We start from the raw sequence: 27,316 nt of genomic DNA, 5'->3' as shown, positions 1-27,316 counted from the left end.
GCATTATTTTCCCACTAGCAGAAGTTTCACTGTGTTTGTACTACAACTAAAGTGAGTAAATGATTCAAAGTAGTCAGTGTCATTTTATATACTGGAAGAGTCCTGAAAGTAGAGCAAGACATTTTTCACTAGATTCTTCAAATTGCCAGGATGTAAATGTGATGCAGAATGTGTGTATAGGCACCCTTGCAGATCAGTATGTGCTGATAAGATTGGTGCAGGATGGTTGCATTGATCAGCTGGTTAAGGATCAGATTCTCTTCATAGGTATATTGCCATGGGGATGCACAAGGGAGCACCTTTGAATAAACCACTGAGCTCCAAACAACTCCTGTTACAATACCCCTGCAGTCCTGAAGACTTCAGTGGAACCACAGGTACAGCAGATCCCACAGCAGCAGTCCAGAGACTGAAACTGGAAAGAAGGAATCAGGTACAGTGAAAGAAAGCTGAACTCCAAGCAGGATGTTCCCATCTGACCCACCAACATCTGGTGCAAGACAGCCTGGTGCTGTATCTGGTGCAGCATCTGAGCCTTTGTGACAGTGCAGAGAAGTCTACTTCCATTGTTCCACCCACTCCATGGTGTAGGAAGTGCTACACAGACAGACTCATGAACACCATCTGCTTAAACTGTGGCATTTGACTCCCTTCCTCCAGCATGTAATAGTCTGAGATGGTCTAAGTGCACTAATACAATCCTACATTTTGCATGTTTATATGTCATGAATCAAAAAAGAAAGTCAAAATATACTTTTCATCTCCCTCAGCACTGCATTTAGTTTTCTACCTGGATTTGCTTGCAGTGTTTCTTAAAAGTAAAAAAAACCCCAAAACTCTGGGGGAGTATGAAACTCTTATTTCAATAAAAATTAACAGCCATAAATACATGCAATACTTACATCTGCACAGGAACATAAAGTCTACAGAGGAAACAACTTTTTTTTCCCCCCATGGTACCTTTATTCATTCTACTACAAAGAAAGAACACTAAATTTCAGACATTAATGGAAATACAACAAAACCTCAATCCAGACCAGGAAAAAAATCTTTTTCCTAAATATGTGAAATCACTAACCATCATTTTCCTATTCACATCTGCATTTTAAAATGAAAAGAAAAAAAAATAACTTCCAAGTACTTGGGCTGTCATGTCACTGGGGTTTATTAATCACACACAACTGTACGGCCTATTAATTATAGAACAGATATATATTACTTACAGTATTTCTGTAGCTTGGAATGCAAGTAACTGAAATAGCCTCCCAGTGCTCTTGGAGATACGACAGCTAGTTAGGTAGAGGCACACAACACAGCACACTCTCTTTTTAAATGCTGTTCGGTGATTTGTACCATCTTTCACAGTGAAAAGGATGATATTTTTAAATTTATTTCTCATAGAAGTCCAAAGTCCCAGAACTGCAAAAGTGACCACTTAGCTCTCACTAGACTTCAGCATCCCAGGGGAAAAAAAAAGGAGGAGAAAATCAGTTCCCAGCAGGCTCCAACGAGAGTTCTAAAGGGGAACACTCCAGCACACTGCTTGCCCTCCAGAGAGTCCCAGGAACTCACCCAGCACCACACTGGCAGCAGAGTTACAAAAAGTCCTCACATCTTCTAGTGCCCACCCTACATCTTAACAAGAGATCAAAAACATGTTCCTCACGCATATATTATCTGTGGGCTATATATCAGCTTTCCCTAAACCAACAAGCACAAATAGAAGGACAAGGTAGCTTTTGACAAACACAGATACAAATTATCCCAATCTTTCATTTATCTTTAATGCTAAAGTATCTGTACAATGCCCTTTTAAAAAAATAATTGAATGGATTTAAATTTTTTGCTCAACTTCATGATAAAACTGTTTTGTTTGACATGGGGAAGAACAGCATAGGGAAAAAAGGAACATACTTTTAACACAGCAGTGATTTAAGGCAGGAAGAAGAATGAAGACTGCTCACTTAGCTCAATACCACACAAAAACCTTCCACCTGTCAGAGGAAGCCCCACCAGCCCCAGGCTCAAGCTGCAATCAGTTTACATCTGAAAACTGGTTCTGCCCCACCTCAGCCCAGTTCCCAGTGGGCATGCTTGCATGTCTCTAGGCCATCCCAGCAGGCCCACCATGGGCACTTTCTGCTCAGGGCTAGAAAGAATGAGAAAGCAGAAGAATATGAGATACTGATGCTTATCTGAAATTGTATATGCAAATAAGCAAAAGGGCCAACTCCAAGCAGAGGGATTGTTTCTGATTCTCTTAAGACACAGAAGTTGCCAAACTGAGAAAAATACAAAACTGTTACATGAAACACAAAAGGATGAAACAGTTTGACACTGAGTATTTGCATGTGGACAGGACTGGCTTGTTTGGCATGATTAAAGCAGTGCAGATCAAACCTCAAGCTTGCACTTTTGAGCTCCCTCCAAGCCCAGGCAGGCCAGCCGCCCAGGGAAAAACCCAGCCAAGAGAAAAGATGTTCCTCCAGAGGCTGGCAAAAATATGGCACACACCACCCACCAGCCCCTAGTGCCCGCTTGCTCCGAGCATCCACAGCATCATGGTACCCCCCGGCATTTCCACACCCTGCTCTGCACCAGCACTGCCTGGCAGAGGCGGGAAGAGAAGCCCTGCCCGGGTAGGGGAACATCCATCCTGCTGACAGGCTGGCTCCCCTGGTCCTCCTGTGCAAAGCCCTGCACGGGCGGCAGCTGCGGTGAGATGGGCTCCCCCCTCAGCGACAGCCGGCGGGGCAGGGTTCGGGAGAGCACACTGAGACAGTGAAAGGCTCCCTTCCAAGGTGTCGGGCCGTGCCTTTGACACCGGCACTGCTCTGCTGGACAGAGATGCAGCAGCGTGTGCGACGTGCAGCTGTAACTCCCTGCCAGGACTGGCTGCCTTTCTGCTACAAGGCAAGACTGGATTCACTACTGTGGCCACAGGACTTGTGCAATGAACGCACATTAATTTAGTCCAGAATTCCATGTTTTGGTCATTTGAATAGTAGATGGCATTTGTAATCAGCTCAAATACCATGGTTGTCAGGATAAGACATTAAAGAAAGCAGCTGTTCACCTCACTGATCTAACATTCTGCAGACTGGAGATCTATTAGTGAACCAACTGAATATGGGAGATCAGGGATGAAACATAAATAGCGCAATTATTCGGTTCAAACCATTTTAGGAAGTTATTCAACAACAAAAAAAGTACAAGAAGGTAGCATTTGAAAACACTTAGAGAAACACATTCTTAAGTGAGGCTTGAAAGCCATCTGAAATAAATACAGCAGAAATCTTCCAGAGGTGGCGGTTAATAAATATGATTTATAGTCTTATAGCTAAGCAATGAATGTAGTCTGTCATGCACCTGAAATTGCTTTACATTGTGATTCATTTGCACAAGAACTACTTTCAACGGCCTGATTTTATTTTTTTAATTTGAATTATAAGTCCATTAAAATAGAAGAAACACCCCAGAAATCCCCAATACAATCTTAGCCCAATATTTAGTCTCCTAAAGAGACCATCAGCACACAGCCAGGGAAGAATAAGGTGGCACTTATGCCTTCTCATAAGAATCTCTGTCTCCTTCCATTTTCAGCTTGAAGGATTTGCTGTGCCTCCTCTGATTCCTCTATTGAGTAGTCTCTGTGAGGCCTCTCTGCCAAAGGCTTGCCCAGTCTTTCTATCAGCCTATGTAAACTTTTTGCACTCACAGCATCATCTGAAGTCCTGCAAGTCCTCCCTCTGGCATGAAGAATCACCTCCTTTTCCTTTTAAATCCATCTCCCTCCAGTTTCCCCTCAAATTATTTTGACTGAAGAAGCAGTTCACCTCCTCATCTCTTACCACCAAGAACATTTTCATTCCTGACATGTTGTATGTAAATGCAATGAACTATAGCCCTATTTTAATTTAATTTTTAACCAGGCAAATTGAATGTACTCAAAAGATGGTAGTGATATACACTACTTTTTAGTGTAGGGCTATGAAACTTGTAATGAACCATCACACACACTTTTTATATCATACAGCTTCCAGAAAAGTTTAGATTATTTTGATACTGAGGAAAGTGGTTATGTCACTGTGCAAAATATCACTGCTGTTGAAATCATCAAAATACTTCTGTCTCCAACTTTGCAGTGGTTGGCAAATTCTTCAGACTTTAGCCCTGATTTTCTAGGAGTTCACCTACATCATCATTGTAGGAGGAGAGATCTGCCTAGGTCTTCCCCAGTTTCACCATGATTGTGCCTGGACACTTATGAGGAATCATAATGACAGCAATGACTGCAGATCCACTCAGAAAATAACATAACATTTGATTTTTTTTTTTTCAAAACGTAAAACTGCTGACTGATTGCCCTTGTATGGGCCGTCTCTCTAAATTTTATGAAGACAAAATGGAAAGAATGTGACAAAGGCACACAAAAAAAGTAGTAGTCAGTAACTGAGACATGTGAGAAGTACTCTTAAGGCAGCAATCTGGGTAATGAAGAAAAAAAATGCAGTTTTCCCGTACTTTAAAAGCTAAGCACCACTTAGTGCCCTCTGCTGCATACAGAGGTAATAGGCAAAGCACCACTGAACAATGACATCATCTGATATTCAACAACGCGATACGTTGCATCTATGACAAATATTTATTTCCTTAATTACCCTTGTTTTCTAAAAATAATAATAAATTATGCTAATATCTTCACTTAGAGCAGGTGTTTTTTACATTCTCTCTTCCCATGTAGTATCCTGTGTTCTGCCTGCAAGCAAGCTGTCACCTCGTCTCCCACATCTTACATAGTGGGAAATTCATGCTGGGTGAGTCGAGATGCTGGGTGGGGGGAGCGTACGGCACCCTCAGCATGAGATTTACTCATGACACGCTCATGACGGCTAAACAGCTCAGTGGGACGTGGTCTACACACCGCCCCTGCCACTCCTACTAAACTCAAGGGAGTGGGAAGTGCCCATCTCTCCCTATTCTCAGCTAAAAGAAACAAAACAAAGACAAACAAACATAAGCGAAGGGCAAACCTCCCATGTAATTTTCAACTTCCAAATAAATGTGCATTAAGAGTCTATAAAAAGTCCTTCATGCACAACATGAAAGAGGTAAATGCAGACCGGAGCAACTGCGACCCTGAATAGGATTAATTGATTGTCAGACAGAACTGAGGAGGTCTCCTAATGTGGAATACAAACATTTAATCTGATTCTGAAATCTTATCTCCTGTCTTTAAGAAGATTAACAGAAATTCTTTTGCAGCAGACTATTATTTCTGATCCATTTCATGAACTAAGAATATTTTCCAGAAGCAAAGTTTGAGCATTTTAAATAGTTTATTAGCATTCTACTCAAAATCAAATTCAACCAAGTTGATCATGATTAAAACCTGTTCAAGGAAGTTAGGTCATAAAAAAATGTCATTTGCATGTATTCACATTGCATTAAACAGGCATGTCACACACATGCACAGACATGAAAACGTAAGACATGAAAACGTAAGGTATCTAATCTTGTATGAGACATGAAGCATTCAAGGTCTCCACACTGTACTTGAACTGAAACTGGCATGAAGATGTTATGGCAGTAAAGTTGTTCCAAGAAACCTTCTTCCAAACTGATAATCCCTGTTCTAGCCCGGTTAAGGGAGATATTCCATAGGAGGAGGAATTAATTCATACATCCTTTTTTCTATCTTACACAGACTGAGTACAGGCAGACAGTTAATATCATTGCTGTGCTTGGTTCTGCCTGAGGAATCTATGTAACTGGCCAAGTTTCAGGCTTCTCCTTCATTTTTCCTTTGAATAAAGTGACAAGAAAAAGAAAGTACAGCCAGCTGGCGTCCTTTGTCCAGTTTCCTTCCCCCTGGAGGAAAGCAAGGGAGCCATCCTTCCCATTTCTCTCATTCCTGCCCATAAGCTAAGCCGGCATTGTGCCAGATAGCCCAGTCCTAAGCTTTTGGTATGTTTTTCCCTTGAAATCCAGGGGCTCCAGTAGGGTCTGTCTGAAGCAAGAAGAGCATGGTAGGCAGTACAGTGGAGGAAGGGAAAGATCACTGCCATCACTTCTGCCCCCTACAAGTTCCCCTGATGATCCAGAGTGAGACAAGATGCTTGAGGTTCTGCTCCACAGTCACAAGCCACTCCATCCAGCTCGGCCTGCAGCCCTGCTGAATGCACAGCATCTCCGCTGGGTGACAGCAGTAGAGCGATGGTGATGCCAAATACCTATTTAAATCAGGGCTGAGAAGCATCACACATCAGGCAACCCTCAAGAATTTGGCAGGTCTGCTTTAGATCTGTGTTGGCTGGTTGAGTTCAGCCTGCTCCTGTTTAAAACAAGCTAACCTGGATTTCATTGCTAAGTAAGGCTTTATCTGGGAGTGGTCAGCACAATGAAACCAACCCAGCAGCATATAAACCAACACTCCTGCTTTTTTCTCAATAGTCAATTCATAATTAAGCTACCAGGCATCAGCTGAACTTTACAGTATTAACCCCAGGGCTTTTACTTGAGATGCCAAATAATTCAAATAACTTTACATTTGTCATGAGCAAAGTATGCAAGCTTTTGCAGTACTTCACACGACTCAGCTTGAGCCTTTAATCTAGACAGGACCTTGATCCAAGGGCAACTCAAATCAGTCCTCAAGTAGAACACTGCATGGGCTTCTGCTTGCTGCCTGGGAAGGTAACGTAATGCACCACTTGTACACTCTAATGCCTGCATCTTGCCTGTAGTCAAGGAAACATTTTAATTATACTTTCATTTTTAAAAAGTCCAAGGGACATTGTTCTTCTAAAGCCTCTTGTTAATTCTTTATATTATCTAGAGCAGAAATACCTCTCTTTCACACAGAACAGTACAGGATCACAAAGACATGGGCACATTGTCTCCTGAGCCCATGAGAACCACCCCCCCCCCCCAAAACCATCCTCTTCAGCAGGGTTTAATGAGTACTTCACAACCATTATTTTTGCACATAATAACCACAGTCACGAAGCAAGTCTCCCCTACAGCAAAAAGAAAGCATTTAAAAAGGATCCTTGCATAATTTCAGGTAAAGCATGTTAGTTTCCAGTTCTCCCTGTACCTTCTTATGAAAATATCCAGTCAGTGAGAAGATGTGTGAACCCCTGAGGTGATGCAATAGTGCCACAAGTGCATTGCCATAGGACACCCTTCCTGGCACAACAGCTCAGATTCAAGTGTCCCTCACTTGAATGCCCAGGTATTTTCCCTCATGTACCTGCGTAGCTAGTAGGAAGCAGAAGTCCCGGGTAAAAATATGATATGTGGTCATGTATTTTGTCATGCTCTCAGCTGTAAAAAGGCATAAGTAACATATCCTTCCCTAAAGGGCTTCAGTGATCACAGAGACAGAAAACTGTCACATACATTCTGGTACAGAGATAGCAAGGTCCATATATAGACCACAAAAGAGGTTTTGTCCATCATAACCCACAGGGAAGAGAGCATCAAAATTTTAGACTGTAGCACAAATTAAGTACCTGCCTTTTCTTAAGATAAAAGCAGTTGCCCTCAGAAATTTTAACTTTAGGTTTCAGCTCATAAATTCCCAAGGTATCTTAAGAAAACTAGAAAGACTGTTAATTACATGTACATCCTACACTACATGCACACAACCCTAAATACCTGCTTTCTTACATTGGGGAAAGCCACTATCCCAGAACATACTGCCCTGATAGGCCACAGTTTGCTTCTACCATTTTTGCCCCCAAGAGTGCTTTGTGCCAAGTTTACAGACTTTAAAAGTTATTCTTTCTTCTTTCCTGATCTTAACCCAAAACACTAATTTTCTGTGCAATATACTCAGTAATAAATATGCAGAATACCTGTTGGCACCAGCAACTGCTACATGACACTTACCAAAAACCTAAACTAAATAAAAAAGCTTTTCAGATTAGACAGATTGTATTGGATGTTGCTTATGGAACTTGATCCTGAACTTCAGCACACGTGTTCTAATCTTGAGCAGCATGAGATGATAGGGAAAGGCTGTGGTTACTTTGTGAGGAAGCAGGAACAAGAGAGAGCTGCATCCCCAGCAGTAAATGTAAGGCCTGGAGGGTGCTCCTGGGCAGCTCCCAGCTGGAACTCCCTGCTTTATCAACTGGTGCCCTTCAGCAAAGTACCTGAGGGTTACACTGGGTGCTGGGAAGTTCTCCTTAGTCTTGCAGTTTCTTAGGCAATCCCAGAACCTTTCTGCGTGCCACTGCTTCAAAGGCTGTGTGGTCAGACAGAGTACATATTTTCTGACACAACTGAAGTTTCTCAAGGAATGTAAGCCATGGTAAGAAAATTTTCATTTTCTAGCTCTCTCAGTAAAAGCAGAACTTCCCAAGTCAAAGAAAAGATACTCCCTTAAGCCAAAGACAAGTTATGTGCTGCTGCAAACAAAACCAATTTTAGAGTTCCTCTCTCTCACCTCCTGCTTCCCCTAAAAAAAGGAAAAGCCCCAAATGCTCATAATGCAGTGCATCTGGTGGCCTAAATATGGCTTCCCCACAGACATAAAGAGGTCAGAATTCGAGAAGCTGAGAAAATGACTTAAGCTTTCACAAGAAAACTTGACCTGGAACAATTAACCTGAGAACAACAGCAGAACAACATCGCAGAAAGCTCATTTCCAAGACAAGCTGGGAAAAGTTTAGTACTTCGGGACTGCTGAGGTAAGTTCTCACATTTACACCTGACAAAACGAATTCACTTGGACATGCAGTATTCTTAGAACTCATGTGAAAAAACAACTGCCTTTTGCTACACAATTTCCTAACCTCCTTATAAAAATGCTAGGTGTAACATGCCACCATATCCAGTACTTTTGGCATCTGCCTACTATAAAGGAAAACTTTGTTATGCAGTTGCAAAACCATTAAGCTCCTTTGAGAAACGTCCTTGTCTTCCAGGATGCTTCTCACATTGAAACCTAATTACCAAGGATCACTCCTGATCACCTTTACAAGTTCTGATACACTTAAAAATGTTTTCTTCAACTATAGTCAGTGTTTTTAACATATTATTTTCCTCAGATGTGAGAAGTAAAATAAAATACCATGTTCTGTCCTTAAATAAAATTGCCTACACAGCTACTTTTGATCCATGAGTGCTTGTTCTCCCTCCCAATTTTATCTGCCAACCACCCCCCACAAGACACACTTAGATTATTTGATTGGGGTTTTTTTTATTAGCCATCTGCTGTGCAGATAAACACATGAAAAAATTACAAATCAAAGAAAGAGAGGCAGATAAATGGGCTTTCACTAACCTTTCGCCAGGATAGGGAAGCTGAAATGACCTGTGGAGGCAGAGCCAAAGGGAACTAAACCAGGCAGCAGATTTGCTCCAGTCGGCTGGTGAGAGACTGAGCAAGCAGGGAGAGCTGGTGGCTTGGGAGGGAAGGAGGAGCACAACAGGGCAGATGAGTCATTAGCTACTAAATTAGAGAATAAGCAGCTTGGAATTGCAAATAACTGTATGCAGTCTGGGAAGTGGAGAGGAAGAGACACTTTCTGTCAAACTGCCCTGAACCGTCAAACATCTGCATTTTTCACTCAGTAGGGAGTCTGCCCGCGCCTCATCTGCTAGCCTTCCCTGTGTGCCAGCAGGAGGCTTCTCCCCAGCAAGATTTTCATTGGGAACACCGGCTTGGTTAGCAGGGAAGCGCAGAGAGCTGGCATGTGTGCACACACCTGGGAAGGAGCGCTGGAGAGCCGCAATCGCTCCTGGGCACCGCTCATTCCTGCAAACCTTCCACTGCGGGAGGTGCTCTCTGCAATTACAAGCCTTTTTATGGTCAAGATAGTTGCAATGTTGCCAAAACGCTGAGATTGCTGAAGCTGCTTTGATGGCCTAAGAAAGTCTGCAAAAGCCTGAAGCAAGGCAGACGTGATTAGTCTCCACCATAAAATTTTCAAATACTCTGGTGAGGAAAAGTCAAAGAATAAAAAACAAACCACAACCTCTGACCTACACCTTTTGCTACCTAATTTTTTGTAAGAACATACCTCTGTTGACTGTAAAACTTAAAACTTATAATTATGAAGGTGAACCCATTTTTATTATGGATGGATGGTTATGGGTGAAGTAACTTTTAAAAGCAAAATGACTAGAGACCTTTCACAACCAGAATCTCAGATGTCATTTGAAAAGCAACAGGATTCAGATCCAAACCCAAGAGTTCCAGACCTGATCAAGACTGTGCTGAAGCCACAACAACAAAGACCTTAATTTTTCCAGTCAACACTTATAAAGGAGAAGAGATTGGGGGTTTTGCAGTGGGGTCAACAAACTCCTCATTGTACTCAAAACATTTCTGGTCTAATATAATCAAAAATTTGTGAGAATAATCAGATATTATTAATATGTTATTATATATTAATTTATTTTCTTATTGTATTTTATTTATAGGTAATATATATTTATTTTTTATAAAACCTTGCAGGATATGCTCACAAGATTTCAACGTCATTGCAGCAGATTAATCAGGGTCTAGCCCTCAGCCCACATGAAAATAACATCTCCTCACGCTCCCTCTGAATAAAATTATTAGCCTTAAAGCACCCCATCCTATTTTGACTGCTTTTTTGTTCACATTTCCACTCACAAAATAATTCTTAATCCCTCTTTTTAGCAGGCTGTTTCCGCTTTATTTTCTGTAATCCCGAGTTACCTCACAAGGTATGACAAGGGAACAGGTCATAGCATCACTGTGCCTCAGTGCCCTCTCCAGCAGCATCCTCTGCCCTGCATTGTACATGAGTCCTTGCTGAGTGGTTAGCATTAAGCTTTCATGTTAGTGACTAACCTAGACTTCTGAGAGTCTTTGGTGCCTTGCCCAGGCTTAGCAATTACGCCCTTAGTGTTTCTGCTTTAGTTGCTGCTAAGACTTGAGTTCTTTTCTCCTACTAGCAGAAATGCAGATACATATTAAAGTAAAATGCATCTTTTCCATTACAATTTCTAGTTTTGCAATCTTTTACCAGCTAGTTCCACATATTTCTGTTTCTTGGGCTCTTTGTAGCTGACATTTTTCTTTAGACACCTACAGCTCTATAGCACAGGAACACCAAATTTCCTTCTATACCCCTCTCAGATGACTTTTTGATGACAGAAATGTTACAAACAGTCTGGCACACCTTCATTCTGCAGCATATCTATTCTGTGAATATTAAGGGAGACTTTGCTTTCCAGTCAAAGTCCAGTCCAGTCAAACCAACATATTTAAATGAGTAAAGGATGGAGGGGAAAAAAAAAAAAAAAGGAATACTTCTATAACATAACTGCACATTTATAAATAGCTTTCCATGTGTGTCAGATATCAAATAGCTTAATGACAACTGATAACTGGCTGATTTCTGCAATCTGCCATCAGCTGCTATTTTCAAGAGAACATGAGCTATTCCTAATACTGTAGTTCAACTCTACTTAGTTGTGTAGGAAGCTTACATTTTTCAACCAGATGGCAGGTATATACTATTTTAACCAAAATCCTGTTTTAAGAACAGTGGTTGACATAATGACAGTGCTTGACAAGCCAAGAGGCATAAAAAAAAAAAAAAAGAAAGTAGATAACTACATAATACCATTTAATATTGGCCTTTAAAAATGTAACATACTTATGAACAGCAACAGATGGGCCAGGCAATCAGGCTGCATGACCTCATTTGCTGGGAAAAACAAGGTGTTTTGTTTAGTTTTTTTAATTAAACTTCAGCTTTTATTTTCAAAATATACTTCATAAAACTTGGATGTGATTTTCCTCATGCATGTATCAAGCCAAAAAGCCTCTTCTCCCAGGGTCAAGCAGGGACAAGAGCTGTTTGGCTGCATTATAGTGTGATTAATCCATGCAACTGCTTTAACACCCAACAGAGGGAAAAAGCCACCTCTAGAATACAGGGCTTGATATGATACAAAAAACTTGTTGTTAAATATCTCTATCATTAGAGCAATGTCTACTAATTAGGAAGTAAATCTTTTACACTGGCATTTCTACTGTAGCAGAAGACATTATCCTGCTCTTTTTCACTGGTGTCTCCTAAATGGCAACAGACATAGTAGCTGTGAAATCCACTTTATATCTCACAGAAGTGAAGTAATTCTGCATTTTTTAGAATTGCAGTAGCCTGAACACATTTTTTTTCCTCCACCCCAGTAACAAACATCAGTGCCTTTTGGGATCTGACCCACTGCAGTCTCATTTTGCTGCCCTTAACATAGGACATGGTTTTCCCCTCTGTACTTACATTATGTCTGGAATCCTCTCTTCAAGCAAATGGAGAACCAAGCGGCAAAGTGGAGTCTGGGTGACAGAGCGGCACACCAAAACACCCCAGGTGATCACTGTGGGTTCTCCTCTCTGCTGTGTCAGAGACTTCCCTTGTATTCAAAGTTCATTTCAGTGGGGAAGATCCAATGTCCTACCAGTCAAACACACTGAGCCTTTAGATCCTTTAAAGCTCTACCAAAGCATCTAGCAGTAGATGTCTCTATATTTACTGCTGTCTTTTTTTGGATATATGCCTATGCAAGAAGGAAGCAAACTCTCTCTGTATTTCACACCCATTCGCACTACATTTTTTTCAGGGTGTTGCTGAAAGAAAAAAAATTCCCAAGCTAGCTCAGCTCCAAATGGCCAACCACACAACCATTTATTTTCCTCTGGTTATCCTGACTGAGTTATTTTCCCACACATTCCTGATGTGGTGAATGACTTGTCTGAGCAAGTAAGATAATGCTTTAGGCAGCAGATTAGAAAATGCAAATGCACAGGGAGTCCAATAGGCACCTCATGGGTTGCCTCCTGCCAGGGAGGCTTGGTTTTCTATCCCCAGCTGAAGCTGCAGGAGGTGCCCATGTCTCTGAAGGCTTACACTGGGGATCTCAGGCCCTGAGTGAGGTGCTACAATGTCCCTATGTCCCAGCCCTGTGTCTGAACATAAACAGCGAGAATTATTTCTGCCAGCCGCAGACACCATGGCTCAGCCCTGCTATTAACCGCAGTGGCAGCGACCAGGTTGCCAATCCAGGGCAGACTATTTCAGCAAGGACAGATGTATCGCTTACTGGGGAGAAAGGAGGACAGCCCTGGAGCACCACCATTCCTACTGCATCACTTATATGTGGCTGTGGCAAAAAGGTCAAGGAAAACCAGGGATAGAAGGGGTTGGACTGGTTTTCACCCCCTGGATCAGCAGGATGGTTTTGCTTGCCCCATGCCTACTCCCAAAAGAGGACAAAGCAAGCCCTCATCCCTTGCACCCACCTCTTCGTGGCATGGAGCACCATGTAGGAGAAGTGTCCTAGGCACTGCCTCCTAAACAAAGAGGCTCAGGAGTATCATCTATAGGGAGAACAGTGCCACATTTTAACCTCTGACCGTTCTAAGTACCACGTGGTAACAAACATCAAAATACCAAGGGTTTCCTGGAACAGGTTTCCCAGCAGGGATGCGCTATCCACATCCCTGGAGACTTTCCAGTCTGACCTAACTGGATCAAGCCTTGAACAACCTTGTCTGATTCATAGCTGGCACTGCTCCGAGCAGGAGCTTCTGGAATCCTCTTCTGTTTGACTGCACTCAAACCAATGTGCTGCTGACCATTTACTCTCCAGCTACTAAGTCCTCACAAGCTCAGCACCCTCACAAGGATTTTGGAGCAAATTAACTACAAAAGCACAGCAGTGTACCCTCCTCCAGCCAGGAAGGTCTCCAGACCAGGGTTCTCATAATGACTAATATCCCCCACTGAAGAGCTTCTAACACATACACAGGGTGGGGAGCCTAAAAGTGCAGAAATAAACAATGTCTCAGTTACAAAGAGGAATTTTCTAGATCTTTCTGTAAGATTTTACCTCTACCACTTTGTCTGTAAGCTTTTACTGCATAGTTTACTCTTTTTTTTTTCTTTTTGCATTGATAGAAAATCTATATGGAACTAGCAAGAATAAAGATATCACTTTTTTAGTATTTAAAATAACTGAAAATTTGTGTCACACTGAAATCTTTATTGGAATTGGGAGTGAATTTTACACATGGTAACAATGAAACAATGCTGAGAAGGAACACCCTGACACCTCTTTTCACAGGCTCTTTACTTGAAATTGCAATTACAGCGATCTAAGTAGGAAGATAATTCTGACATTTAAAAAAAGTTGTAATAAAAGAAAACACTGTTTTCAGTTTGCAGGGAGATGCTGAATCACAGGAATGCCTGAACCGTGGAGCACGCCCCGGCTGCCGCAGGATGGGTCTGTCAGCTGCACCTCACCGTCCTCCCCAGCTTACTGGCTCAGACAGTGCTCAGGAGCATGGCTGAGACACCCAGGGTCACATCCCCACTGCTCAGCAGTGCAGAGTGGCATGACAACTTCTCCTAGGCAGGAGCATGCTTAGGGGCAATGGCAAGGCAGGAAAAAAACCTATTCCTGCTGCAAAGACATCCCAAGATCTTCGGGATTTCACAATGCCAATCAGTCTGGCTCCCTTCCATCTGACTCATGCCCACGTCCCAGGACAGCTGGCACATGGCTGTGCAGGAAGGGAAGCCACGTTTTTCACCTGAGGAGAAGCTTGATTCGTGCTAAAATTCCAGTCTGGATCTCGGGAGCAGTATCCACCTGTTCTCCCTAACATCAAGGGTTTTAGCTCATTCCCCGGGCACAACCCAACAGCCTCAGCAGTTTGGGCACACCACACCTGAGCAGCAGTGGTCCCACGAGGGGCAGAAAGGTTTATGGACTGAGTGATGTACTTCAGATATTCAGAGTGCCCAGATCCCATTTAAAGTTTCACAGCAGGAGAGGAAAGGGAAAAAGAGAAGAAGAAAAAAACAAATTAAAAAATACAATAGCTGTGTTCCCAGAAACCTGAAACACAGACAGACAGTAGCCCTGTTATTGCTGCAGCTGGTATAAAGACAGCACGTTTTCACACTGCAGTCACATTTCCAGTTTCTTTGCAGACCTACCTGGAGGGACTGAATAATTTGCATCTCTCTTTTCCCCATATTATTTGCACATTCCACATATTATTTGCATTTATTGTGAAAGGGTGGAGAATAATAGTGCTTAGTGCAAGAAATAAATACATTTAAAAAACAAATCAGTCAGTGCTGCCAGTCATACAGATGCAAAAGTTGACAAAATACAGCCTTTCATTATTTTTTCATTCCAACCAATGCACAAAAATACATGAAATATAAAAGAGTGCCTCACATAGATTTTTTCCAGCTGAATGGAGCTTTGACAGCCAAGAATACTGCATTTTTCACATAATAAAATGTGATTTTCCATCAATTTTACCAGTAATGAAAATGTAACATACAGCACAGTCTCTTGAAAGCCAAGAAGTTGAAGCCAAGGGTGAGGTTGAAAGTTGCAAAACTGGGAGCCTCAAGGGAAGTGGTGGATAGACAAGAACTGGTTCTCTGCCATTCATTTACTTTTCTGTAAATGCCTCCCCCTCCTCGCAAAAGGGCTCTCCCTCCTGCTGTTCCTGGTGCTCAATGGGAGGGGCAGCCAAAGCAAAACCATCCATCTGGTTCCTATCACAGGAAGGACTGCCTAGGCTAGCTCCTGCCAAAGCCTGTCATTAGCAATCAGCATGAGAGAGAGAATGAGAAAACACAGCACAGCTAAGACAACAAACCTAATACTTTTAGTACACTAATCATAACAACAGTACTCAATTTTGTTCTTTATAGAAATATCACAGGAGTCAGATGGGTCATCCTGGTAGCCTCATTTTATCAGGGAAATTAATGTAACAGGCAACACAAATGTTATTTTCTAATGCCACAGTAGATCCATCAACACCTATTAGAAGCATCTACAGGAGTGAAATATGGCAAAGAAGGGTAATTTGATTACGCAGGTGCAAAACCTTGCTACCTATTAATACACTTGCCTCCTTTTAGCTACAGAATAATAGACATGGCATTTAAATCCTGATGCTGCCACTGTAATCCAAGATCTAGTATTTTACAAAAGCTTGGAGAGATGACCATCAAATTGCTCATGTTCTCTTGCCACAGAAGTTCAGCACAACCCTTCCCAGCTTCCTTAGCCTTGCTAACCATGCAGAGCAAGGCCAGCATTTTCACAGTTTCCACAAACTGCCCGCCTTGCATATCATCCTTTAAAATCTACTTTATTACTCTTTCATTTCAGATGGCCAGCGGTGAAAAAAAACCCAAACCAACATCCAAACAGTCTATAGCAACACCTCCTGCAGCTGCTGCCATGGGAATGAAGACCTACAGGGATATTAGGACCTTGTACCACTGGACACTGCACACAGATGAAAGCAGAACTGCCAGCTAGACTTTGCAGCTACAACTTTCCCCCCACCTCAGCAATACAATCACACACTCCCCTAATTACTGAGTAAGAGTGGCTGTTAATTACCTATCCAAAGTAAGAAAGAAATCTGACTGGGGTCAAAAATTATCTGACAGTAGGGAACAGAGAGAGGCAGCAAGCTCTAATCCTTTGCTGTTCTCCTGACCTGCCTTAAACCTGATCCCTCAGGAGCTTATTCTCCTCCCCACAGGCTACACACACAGTTCTTGTCCAGGTCTCTGAGAGCCACATTTTCCCCATCACTTTGACAAGAGCTGCCCCTGCTCCACTGGCACAATCCTGCCATCCTGGAAGAGCACACTGGAGCAGATGAACACTCTGGGATCTCCAGGAGAGCAACCTGAGATCAGCTTTGCATCACAATGCCTCCCTTGAGCTCCTTTCACCAGAGTAACAGCAACTTCACAACTAACACTCACACAGCAGCAACCAAAACTGATGAGTTTCTCTGTAAACACCTCCCTTCCTACAGTTCCCTGTACTGAAAGAAGGGGACCAAGATGGGAAATAAAGAAGAAACCTCCTTCAGGAAGAATTACCATGTCTCTGCCTAAGGATGACATGGCTCAAACTCCCTCAGGACTGTCCCAGGCACATCACTGTCACCTGGCTTGCCTCTCTCTAGCTCCCTCCTTTTGTTAGGCTGTTCCCACGCACATCTAAGAATATCCTGATGAGTGAATATGAATAACAGCTTTTTCTTCCTCCTTTCAGGAAACTATTTCCCCACTTGTTTCTCTCCTCTCCCTGCTTCGGTATTTAGCTGCAAACGTTAATGACCCATTTAAGAAGAGGAAAGCACCTTCTAGGAATGACTTTGCCCCAGGCTATTCCATGGGCTGCTCAGAAGTAAATCCCATAATTTATACCCTCTTTGGTCAAAGAGGAACATTCCCAGGACCAAAGAAAAGCACAGGTAGACAGAGAGATGGAAAGGGAGAGGAGATTGTCATGTTCTCTCTTGCACACTTTTCTATGTTTCTTATTCTAGTGCTTTAAAAAGTAAAGATCACTGGGCTATCAGGGCTGAGCCCCAGGCCAAGTCTGCTCTGACTTGCTGCCATATAATCAATAAGAAACTTTGCAAAAAGTCTTCCTTCTTCCCTTCAGTGCGTTTATGTCTCAGCCTGCTACACTGAAGCTGACACAAGCCTCCAGAGGGTCAGACAGGCATCAGTGCCACACCCCAGGATGGGACCACAGCTGAGAGCAAGGAGGCAGCACCACTGCAGGAACCTGGCAGTCCTTACCCCTGACCTGGCTGTCTTCATCACACCTCCTGCCCTTCATTCCTCCTGTCTTGGCTTGACACTGCACGCTCACCTGTGGGTTGGTAAAAGGCTGCATGCTGGTTTGACTCCTTCAGGTCACTTGCTGGATCCTGGTGACCATTCCCCCTCCCAGGAACAAGATGCACAACCATACAAGCAGGAACAAGCCATAGAGTGCTGCACATCCAAGACAGCTGCAAAGCAAGACGAGATGGAGAATGAAGACAGACAGCTCTGTGAAAAGCAGCTTTGAAGGAAGAGATACGGTGGAAACAGAAGCTGACCCCTAAAAAATGGAAAACAAAGAAGGAAACAAAGAAGGAAACAAAGAAGGCTGTGGAAGGGCAGCCCCTCTGCTGTGAACTGAGCAGTTGGGATTGGGAAAGAAACAACCAGGTTACTGCTGATGGATTGATGAATAAGCAGTTCAATTTCTCTCCTAGACCTCCCATCATAAGAAGATGGGAAATGGTGTGTTAAAACCTCCAGGAAGTATATATTTCATTCATCCCTTAGAAGTCATGGATCAAGAAGGGTTTTCCTCCCTTTCACCATTCTTCTCATGTCTGAAGCATTTTCCCTGCCTCTCTGTACTTTAAATTTACACTATAAAATAGTAGAAGATACTGTGTATAGGAAGCCAGCCTGTTGTTTAGACACAGTCAAACCTAAACAATATAGAGGAAAAAAAGCAGAGGGGAAGAGACAAGCAGATGGAGTGAGCTGTGTAGACTGGCATTGCAGCCCGAGTGTTATTGGAATATGCTGAAGCACCATTTGCACAACGTTTAACTCCCTATATTTTACAAGCTTAAAAATGCAAATACAAAGTCTGACTGCAAGGCAGAAACTTGGGAGCTCAAGTTTCACCTCAGAACTACATTCCTAGTGCTGTTGTACCTAAGATTATGAAAATAATGCATCTATACTGAAAAGGCTGATTTGGCATGCCTCTAAACTAAAAAAAAAAAAAAAAAAAACAAACAAAAAAAAACCCCTGATATCATTTGGAGGCATAAAAAAGGAAAAACAGTATAAAACATGCTTTTTCATCAGTTGATCACGTATCACTTCTTTTTAAGTGACTACATATATACCATTTTCGCAAAAGCGTTTGCCAAAAATTCAATAAAGCTTCTGAATGTGAAGGAGTACCTCAATACTGTTTGGTTACCTTACATTAGAAAAACAGCTTTGGACAGATTTTAAATGCATATTGCTTGCTATTACACATACTATGTACACTACGCTTAAGAGAATAGTACCCAAAAACTGTAAAAATATATCCAGGAGTATTAATGTTAGGAAAAAAAGTACTTCCCTTCCCTTCCACTTGAAATTACTGCAAGGCCCAATGAAGCAGGCTACAAGGAGAGGGCAAGCACCCAGCAACACCTTGCTTGAGAACACACCAAGTGTGCAGGCTCTGCTCTCTGCACCCATCCCAGAGCCCATCTGAGATTCCTGAGTCTCAAACTATGTCAGGGCAGCTGTGATGAACTATCCTCATTAATGCTGAACTTCTTTGTTTTGATGAGGTGAATGAATAATTACGTTTGTGCCCTAAGTGGACTATAAATCACCAAGGCATTTAGCCACTTAGCTTAGTACTGTCAAACATACTTTGCAATGGCCAAACACAATCCATATGATAAATTTATGCAGCTGAAGTCTTCAGACCACCAGTAATTTCTGCCTTAAAACCCTCATGACTAAGAGGAGAGGCAGGACAAAAAAGAAAATAGGGAATAAGTAAGTACCAGTGACCTGAAGTGGCACAGATTTCCCAGAGAATATGACAAGCGGAGGCAGAATAAAATAATCCATAGCTGAAAAGGCAATAGAGGTAATACTTTCAAAAAGAGGTAATACTTTCAACTTTGCATTTCTGCCAATCTCACATTGTATGTCAGCAGAAAGATGGGTGCTTGCAGAAACTGGTGCAAAACATGGGATCTGTGGAGGCTGAGTCACAGATCCAATTTGGAAAGGAATCTGCTTTGGTCCACTGCTGGGGCAGACATGCACCCATTGATGCTGTTTCAGCTCAGCTCAACTCCTATGGGACTTGTCTGGGGATCCACTAAGGGGACTGGTGCCAAAGATCTCACAAAAATTGAGGGCCACAATGCATTGCCTCCCTTATCACAGAATCATAGACTGTTTTGAGTTGGAAGGGACCTTTAAAGGTCCAAACCCCTGCCATGCGCAGTGACATCTTCAACTAGATCAGGTTGCTCAGAGCACCATCCAGCCTGACCTCGAATGTTTCCAGAAATGGGGCACCTGCTACTTCTCTGAGCAACCTGTTCCAATGTCTCATCACCCCCAATGTAAAAAACTTCCTTATACCCAGTCTGAATCCCTCTTTTAGTTTAAAACCACAACCACTTGTGCCATCAATAAATGCCCTGCTAAAAAGTCTGTCCCTATCTTTCTTCAGTTAGATATTAGAAAAAGGTTTTTCACCCAGAGGGTACTGGGAAGTGGTCACAGCACCAAGCCTGACAGAGTTCAATAAACCCTTGGACAATACTCTCGGGCACATGGTGTGATTCTTGGGGATGGTCCTGTGCAGGGCCAGGAGTTGGACTTGATGATCCTTGTGGGTCCCTTCCAATTCAGCTTATTCTGTAATTCTTATAAGCCCCTTTTAGGTACCAGAAGGCTGCTCAAAGTTCTCCCCAGAGCCTTCTGTTCTCAAGGCTGAACAACCCCAGCTCTCTCAGCCTGTCATCACAGATGTAGTCTAGCTCTCCAATCGTTTTCCTTGGCCGTCCTCTGGACCCGCTCCAACACGTCCACGGCTTTACTGTGCTGCGGATCCCAGAGCTGGATGCAGCACTCCAGGCGGGGGTCTCACAGGAACGGAACAGAAGGGTAGAATCACGTTCCCTCTTCCCTTCTTCTGAGACGACGTCACCCCTTAAAGAGGCCGGACCCGATTGCGGGACCCTGCCTGCCCCGCCCGCCCGCCGAGCGGAGCCCGGGGGCCGCGGCGGGGCGGTGCCAGTGGCCATCGCCGCGCCTGGAGGGGCCTCTAGCGGCTCCCGCCGGCCCCGCTCCGCGCCCGGCCCCGCTCCGCGCCCGGCCCTTCCTGAGCACGCGCTTCGTCCGTGCTCACCCGCACGGGGAGCGCCTTCACTGGGTACCTCTCCCACCCGCACACCCGTGGGCTCCGCTCCCCAGAATCGGCTGCCGGAGCTGGTGAAAAGGCAGCAGCAAAACCAGTCGGTGCTGGCGAGGATGCCGAGCGACCCGCGGCTGCCACCCACGCTGCTGCTACCAGCCCCGCGCCCACCGGACACCAGCTTTGGTCGAAAGCCTCCTTGCCGAGGGCTTGCCATGCCCAGCCATGGAGGGCCCAGCCCCTGACCTCTGGAAGAGACACTCCAACAACTGGAGGGCCAGCATGCTTCGGGTGAGCAAGTTCCAGACAGCACAGAAAACTTTAATCTTATTTTTCTTCCAGTTTCCTGCAATGAAACCTGGATTTGCAACATCATCTGGGTCAACTCACACAATATGTCCACATTCACCCGTCAATTTGGAAAATGGGGATAACAGCGAGGCTGAAGGGTTGGATGACTTCAGAGCTGTATTTGCTGCATCACAGATAAACACCCCACTCGCCCTGCTAGTGTTCCCCCACGGGGGATGCAATTAGGCAGGCGACAGTCAATTGCTCGTGGAAACATTTGCTGTGACAGAATTTCCCACTCACACCCAGTTTAGCACAATCACATTAGAGTAACTTTTTTAACCCCATTTAGAAGTGGAACACCAAAGCAATGCAAGCCCAGGCCCCCCTTCATTCCAGTCACTTCCAAGCCCTGTGTTTATGGGTAATGTCACTAAATAACAATGTTCAGGTGGGAAGGGACCTTGGAAAATCTGCAGCTTCCTGCTCAAAGTAGGCCCAACCCTGACTTCATGTGATGTTGTACAGGTCTTGGTTCACTTGGACCTTGAAAACCTCTGAGAACAGAGCTCCTAGAGCCTCTTTAGGCAAGTTATCAATGCAAAATTTTCCTCATGGAGATTTTCTTATCTTAGTATTTTCTCAGAAAATCCCACTCCAGTTTGCAATCCTTGTCCTTGGAGCTGGCTCCATCTTTTCATTAACTTCCCCATAGATACAGGTGGGCTGCAGTAAGGTCTCCTCCAAAGCCATCTTCTCAGGGCTGAACAAACCCCTGTCCCTCAGTCTCTTCTTCCAGAGCACATGCTCCAGGCCCCTGGCCATCAGAAACCCAGCCATCTGACTGTTTCACACGATGTGCTACTCATATTTTATTGAAAGTAACAAAAATGCTTAAAATACGTGTGAAGCCATAGGTCCAAGTTTCAATAGTTCTCCAACAAAAAGGCAACAAACCTACCAGCTATGCATTTATTTAAAGGAAAGGCAGACAGTAGAGACCATCTATATTTCAAAAAATAAAAGCAACCCTCCTTCAAGGCAGCAGAGGGAACCTACTTACCATTTTTTACTCACCTCTCTGTGAAATGCACATGAACATACTTAACTCCTTGAAAACTTAATGCCTTCAAGAGGACTCATGCTCCAAAATGCTAGCATGCTTTATACCAAAAGAGTCTTCTGATTCACATACCAACAGGAGTATAAGATCATATGCTGCAGGTAAATTATTTGCAGGAAGGCAGATGTCATATTAGAAAAACACACGCTGCAGTCCTAGAGACTGTGCTTATTGCCCAGCGCTTGGGGAACACTACAAGAATGATTAGGACCTTTGTATATATTGATGGGAACAGCAGCAAATAAATATCATGAGCTCTGAACACAAGTCCCAAGTGAAGGAAGCACAGGAGGCATATCTGGCCAGCCTGGGAGATTACTCTCACAGCAGCCCTCCTCCTTTGCTATAGTCACAAGACACATCCTTGGGCAGAGCTGCTACTGCTACATCCAGTCAGTGCAAGTACTGAGCCCAAGCCCAGCTCATGTACATGGTCCGATGCCCTGGCAAGTCACTGCTGTATAAGTACAAAATCCAGCCTCTATGCAAAATTACATTTGCACACACATTTGAGTTGAGACTGTAAAGAGCTGCCACCCAAATGCTGGCACAAACAGCACCCCAGCTCAGGGACACCAAATAAAACAGATTCAGCTGCCTTTCTGAAAGCCAGGAAGCTGACACCAAAACCACCCAGCCAGACTGGTTAGCTGGCTATTCCACTCCTCTGCATCAGAATCAGGATTTCCAGCCTCCTCCCCAAGTGAGCTGGAAAGATGAGCTGTCACCATGGCAGAGCTGCATGGAGGTATGATGAAATCCCCGGCAAGGCTCCCATTGACCTCAGGTAAACTCTAACACACACCATGACAGGCTCCAGAGAAACTCAACAAAGACAAAAATTAATAGCGTTACCCTTTTGGATGAGAAGAAAAAAAGTTATTTCTTGTTCTTTTCCCGTACATTTCTGGGGACATCACTTGGAAGCTTATCTCCAACTAATGGCTAATCACTTTTTTTTTTTTCACCCATTGGTTATATTTCAAAGGTAAAACCATCACACTTATTCAGATCAAGAAGGTATCAGAACAGTCAGTGAGCTGTGCAGACTCTTTGAGAACTACAGTTGATCTGGAAGACACGTCTTTATTGTTTCAGCTGCAATCAGTCGTTATTTTTCAAACTAACCAACATATGAAAAAAAAAAATCTCCATTACTACTCAGCATGCCAAAGCATACTTGAACTGCTTCAACACGCTATGCTGGAATTAAAACAAAGAGTTATTTCAGGTTTGTTTTAATTCATTACTAATGTGTCGACTGTTTTAGGATCCTTTGCCAAGAGCAGCTACCCTTTGCTGAGAGCTAATGAAGTTAAGATCAAAAGCAGTTGTGTCCTGGACCAGACCAATGTCAGGGATCAGGTGAACGGCAGGGCTGAGCAGGGCAGTGCACTGTGCCTGGCAGAGATGCGATGTTTAAAGCATGGACCAGAAGTGAATTAAAGTTCAGGGTGTTTGCTTACTGTACAAGATTGACTTCCCCAGGTTAGCTACTTTCTGCTTGGCTACCCAGGAGGGTGTATAGAGATCAGTAGCTGCATCTATTGGCAGCAGGTTAATTTCTACTACCTGTTTCTGAGACGCTTACAGAAGTCAGCTGAGCATCACCTATGGTTACAAACAGGGAGTGCATGATATGGATACAAATGTTATGTCCTGGGTCTGTAAGGGTGAGCTGCAGTGCTGGGGAGCACCAGGGAGCCCTCCTCCCTCTGACTCCAGAGATCTCTACCTCCCAGTATCACACAGGCTTGCTGATCCCCTGTCACCCCTGCAGCTCTGCACTTCTTCAAGTGCTTTGGGAAGAGGCTGTGAGGCACTGATGCCCTGCCAGCCTTGGAGGGAACAGCTGAGGTAATGAATTCTGTGTTGAGGGCAGCAGCAGGGCTGGAGTGAGCAAAGATGAATCTCACCCAGTGTGCAAGAAGCTACCAAAATGCTTTGGGAATGACCCAGTGCACCGTGACAGGGAGACAATCCGAACACAAACATGATGGATCAATGGAGAGACTCCCACCTGCACAAGCATGTTCACAGCACGAGAGGCGTCACAGCACCCAGCCAGAGCTGGGACCTGGCTACAAAGGGCTGGCAACCAGGATGCTAATTCATAATGCATCCGTAAACACCTTTAGTTCTCTGGAGCTACATCAAGGTCTGGAAGCAGAAAAAACAGTTACTGCAAACCAAAATTTGGCACAGTGCCTCCGCTTGTGATTATTTAAGAGCCAACACATTCCCAGAACAGTTAATAGCTCTGTGCTCTGCTTAGAAAGGAGGACACCACAGAAACAAAAATGGAATAAAGAGAGAGGCAGCAGTACCACCAAAACAGCGAAGTTACAAACAGGTTTGGACACAGGTCAGGCATCAATGGCACACAGCTTGTGCAAGGACCACCAAAGCACAGACTTGGAGGGTATCATAGGCACAGTTCAAAAGGCAGCTATTTCTTTCTGCTCATCAGCTGGAAGGCTTCAGATGGAGACTTCACCCAGTCTCGGAAATAACTCTTTCAAACAAAAGACAGGCACATTTGGCATAGAGTCTGAGAACCAAGTAACTAGAGCCAAAAGACATTTGGAATCATGATCTATAGGGAAAAACTCAGATGCTTAAGAGTTTACACAGGTGGCAGATACATCCTGAGAATACAGAGACCTGAGACCAGGTAACTGTTTGAAAAGGATGGACATCAATTGTTGCACAAAGAAGAACAAAACCTTACTATACACCCAATAATTTTTGAGGGTATCATGAAAAAATTTTTGACAACATGGAGAGTAAAGGCCTAACATAGGATTTGTTGATGGGTTGTGAAATCACCCTCATCAGAGGTTTTGAAGATAAACATCTAGCCCTCTTGGGGGCAAGGAGATGGATTAGAAGATACCTTTAAGTCACTTCTGGCCCTGAATTTCTAAGAGTATTGCAGTTCCACTGGTATACCCTTTCTTGTCAGTAGGCTTTGATTATTAATTTTAAAAAAAACCTTATCCTTCATTGACTTCTGTAATGCCAATTCTCTTTTTCTTCCTTCTTATTTTATTGAGTCAACAGATCATACACCTCTGTATCAAACTACAGGGAACAAATCTACACGCATTCATACATATCATGAATATGATGGACACAGAAAACACCAGCCCTGCCAGCTTTAAAACAAAATACATTGATTTACTCCATGGCAACATACCCTTGAGTTTTGCACAATACCCCCAGATACTAGCTTATCAAAAATAGAGAATTTTGCTGAGCAGCAGAAAGTCAGAGGTGAGGGGCAGCATGGGATAATTGAAAGATTTAAAACAAGTATGTAATAGTCAGACCTGTTTCCTGTTTCCAGAGGTAAAGGAATTTCCTGTTTCCGGAACTGGCTATTTAAAGAAAATCCTGACAACAGAGGGTTTGGGGTTGGGTCTTTTTCCTAATAATGCCAAATAAAATAAATTAGTAGGGCCAGTGCTCCTGAGCTCATTCTTTGGAGAGGAGTGGCCTCTCTTTTGCAAGCCACACAAATCACCACACTGCCAGGTGCCTTGGTGGCTTAGCACCCAGTGATGGAGGATGAAGACAAGGTTGTGGCACCAGAAGGCCCAGCAAGCACCCACAGCCTCTGCAAGAGGGCTCTGCCATCAGCCTCTTCTTTCAGTTCATGCCATAAATTCTGAAGTCAATCCAGATTGACTAGTAGGAGCACAGGAACAGCAAAGGGCCCTACAGCCAGCTAAAAATCTCATCTGCTGCAATTATTTGATGAAACACCCAAAGACTTCTTTCAACCAAACATGAAGCTGGATTCTTTTCATTCCAGCTGTTTTTACAGTCAGTCAAGGAGCGGAAAATAAAATTTAAAAAAAAGAAATCCTAGATTGTTCACTTGTGGAGTATTTCTGTCATGTTGTCATTTTAGTGGTTTTCATCTCTGCTCCAGGGCAGTTCAAGCATCTAAAAATATGGGGGAAAAAAATGTGTACTGAAAGGTACAGCCCTGCTGGAAACTGTAGGAGAGCTCTGACCTCCTCACTACAAAAGAGGTTTGACACTGGAAGTGCACCTGTGTTGTACACTGTGCATTTTGAAAATGTGAAGGTTTCATGGATTTTTAAATAGCTAGAATTGCTTTTAATTTTTTTCTTTATTTATTTAAGAAAAAGAAAAGTTACATTTGCAGGTTTTCAACACTTAAGAAGCAAAATTCTGTCCAGGTTTGGTCTTGAAGAAATAAAGCTGTGCAGCCATTTGTACTGTATTGCATCAGGATTTCATGGTGATTTGCTATGGAAAACCAAACTGATTGGTTTGCAGAGGGGTTAGCTGGGCCCAGGACTTCCACATAGGAGATCATGAAGGTAGAGGGAAGCTGGTACAACTTGGGGACAGAGCCAGGTGGTGTCACATCCACCACTCTGCTCAGCTCACACATGCACAGCCTTGCAGCTAGGGATCCTTCCAGGGTAGTAGAGGTAAAATAATACACAACGAGGTATTTCTAGGGATGGAAGCAAGGAAGCCTGTGACCAGTGTTCTGCTTCCTGCTCTCCAGGGCCCACTTTATTCTTCCATACATGAAACAACAAAGGGCTCAAAACTGCACACTCCTAGTTTTCATCTTATGCAATCAGCAAAAATGTTAGGGCTCTGAAATTGTCCTGATCTACAAGTAGAGAGCAGAACCTGAGAAGTTTCACCAGTCTTCATAACACAGGAGTTTCCTGATGCTGCTCTTACTCCTGTCTCCACAGGAACACACAGTCTTGCCCATCTGCCAGTTAGGCAAAGCACGTTTAAGCAGAGAAAGGGAATTGGACAGGACTGCCACTAACTACCCTTCAACTCCCTTGCATCACTCCTGTGATTAAGGGAACTGGAAAAGATTTGTTATGGGGAAATGTGAGGGATACCCAAACAGGGGAGCAGGTGGCAAAGACAAATGGGTAGAGGAGAGGGGATAATGCTTTCTCTAGCTACCACTTCACATGATGCAGGGCTACACATAGTGCTGGTTTTGCAATGCCTGTTCCGGATGGAGGCAATATTTTAAAAAAATGTTGCTTCATATTTTTACAACATTGCAATTAAGCATTATTTTGTTATTGATATTAT

General features: G+C 43.5%; 1 protein-coding gene across 8 annotated transcripts in view; it reads right to left on the bottom strand.

Annotated features, from left to right (window-relative positions):
- Positions 1–27,316, bottom strand: part of STOX2 (storkhead box 2) — a 144,436-nt gene that overhangs the window by 87,410 nt on the left and 29,710 nt on the right. Inside the window, exon 2 of one of the 8 annotated variants that reach the window (XM_039550354.1) lies at positions 17,716–17,857. In XM_039550354.1, coding sequence (XP_039406288.1) covers positions 17,716–17,857 — 142 coding nt within the window. Of the gene's footprint in view, positions 1–9,295; positions 9,388–12,275; positions 12,584–17,715; positions 17,858–27,316 lie in introns of those variants that run through there. The other 7 variants (XM_019287124.3, XM_019287125.3, XM_010401515.4 and 4 more) reach the window with 7 other exon arrangements.

The sequence above is a fragment of the Corvus cornix genome, chromosome 4, assembly GCF_000738735.6.
Source record: "Corvus cornix cornix isolate S_Up_H32 chromosome 4, ASM73873v5, whole genome shotgun sequence".
Lineage (NCBI taxonomy): Eukaryota > Metazoa > Chordata > Aves > Passeriformes > Corvidae > Corvus > Corvus cornix.
Note: the sequence above shows the minus strand (reverse complement) of the source record. Positions and strands in the feature narration are given on the sequence as shown.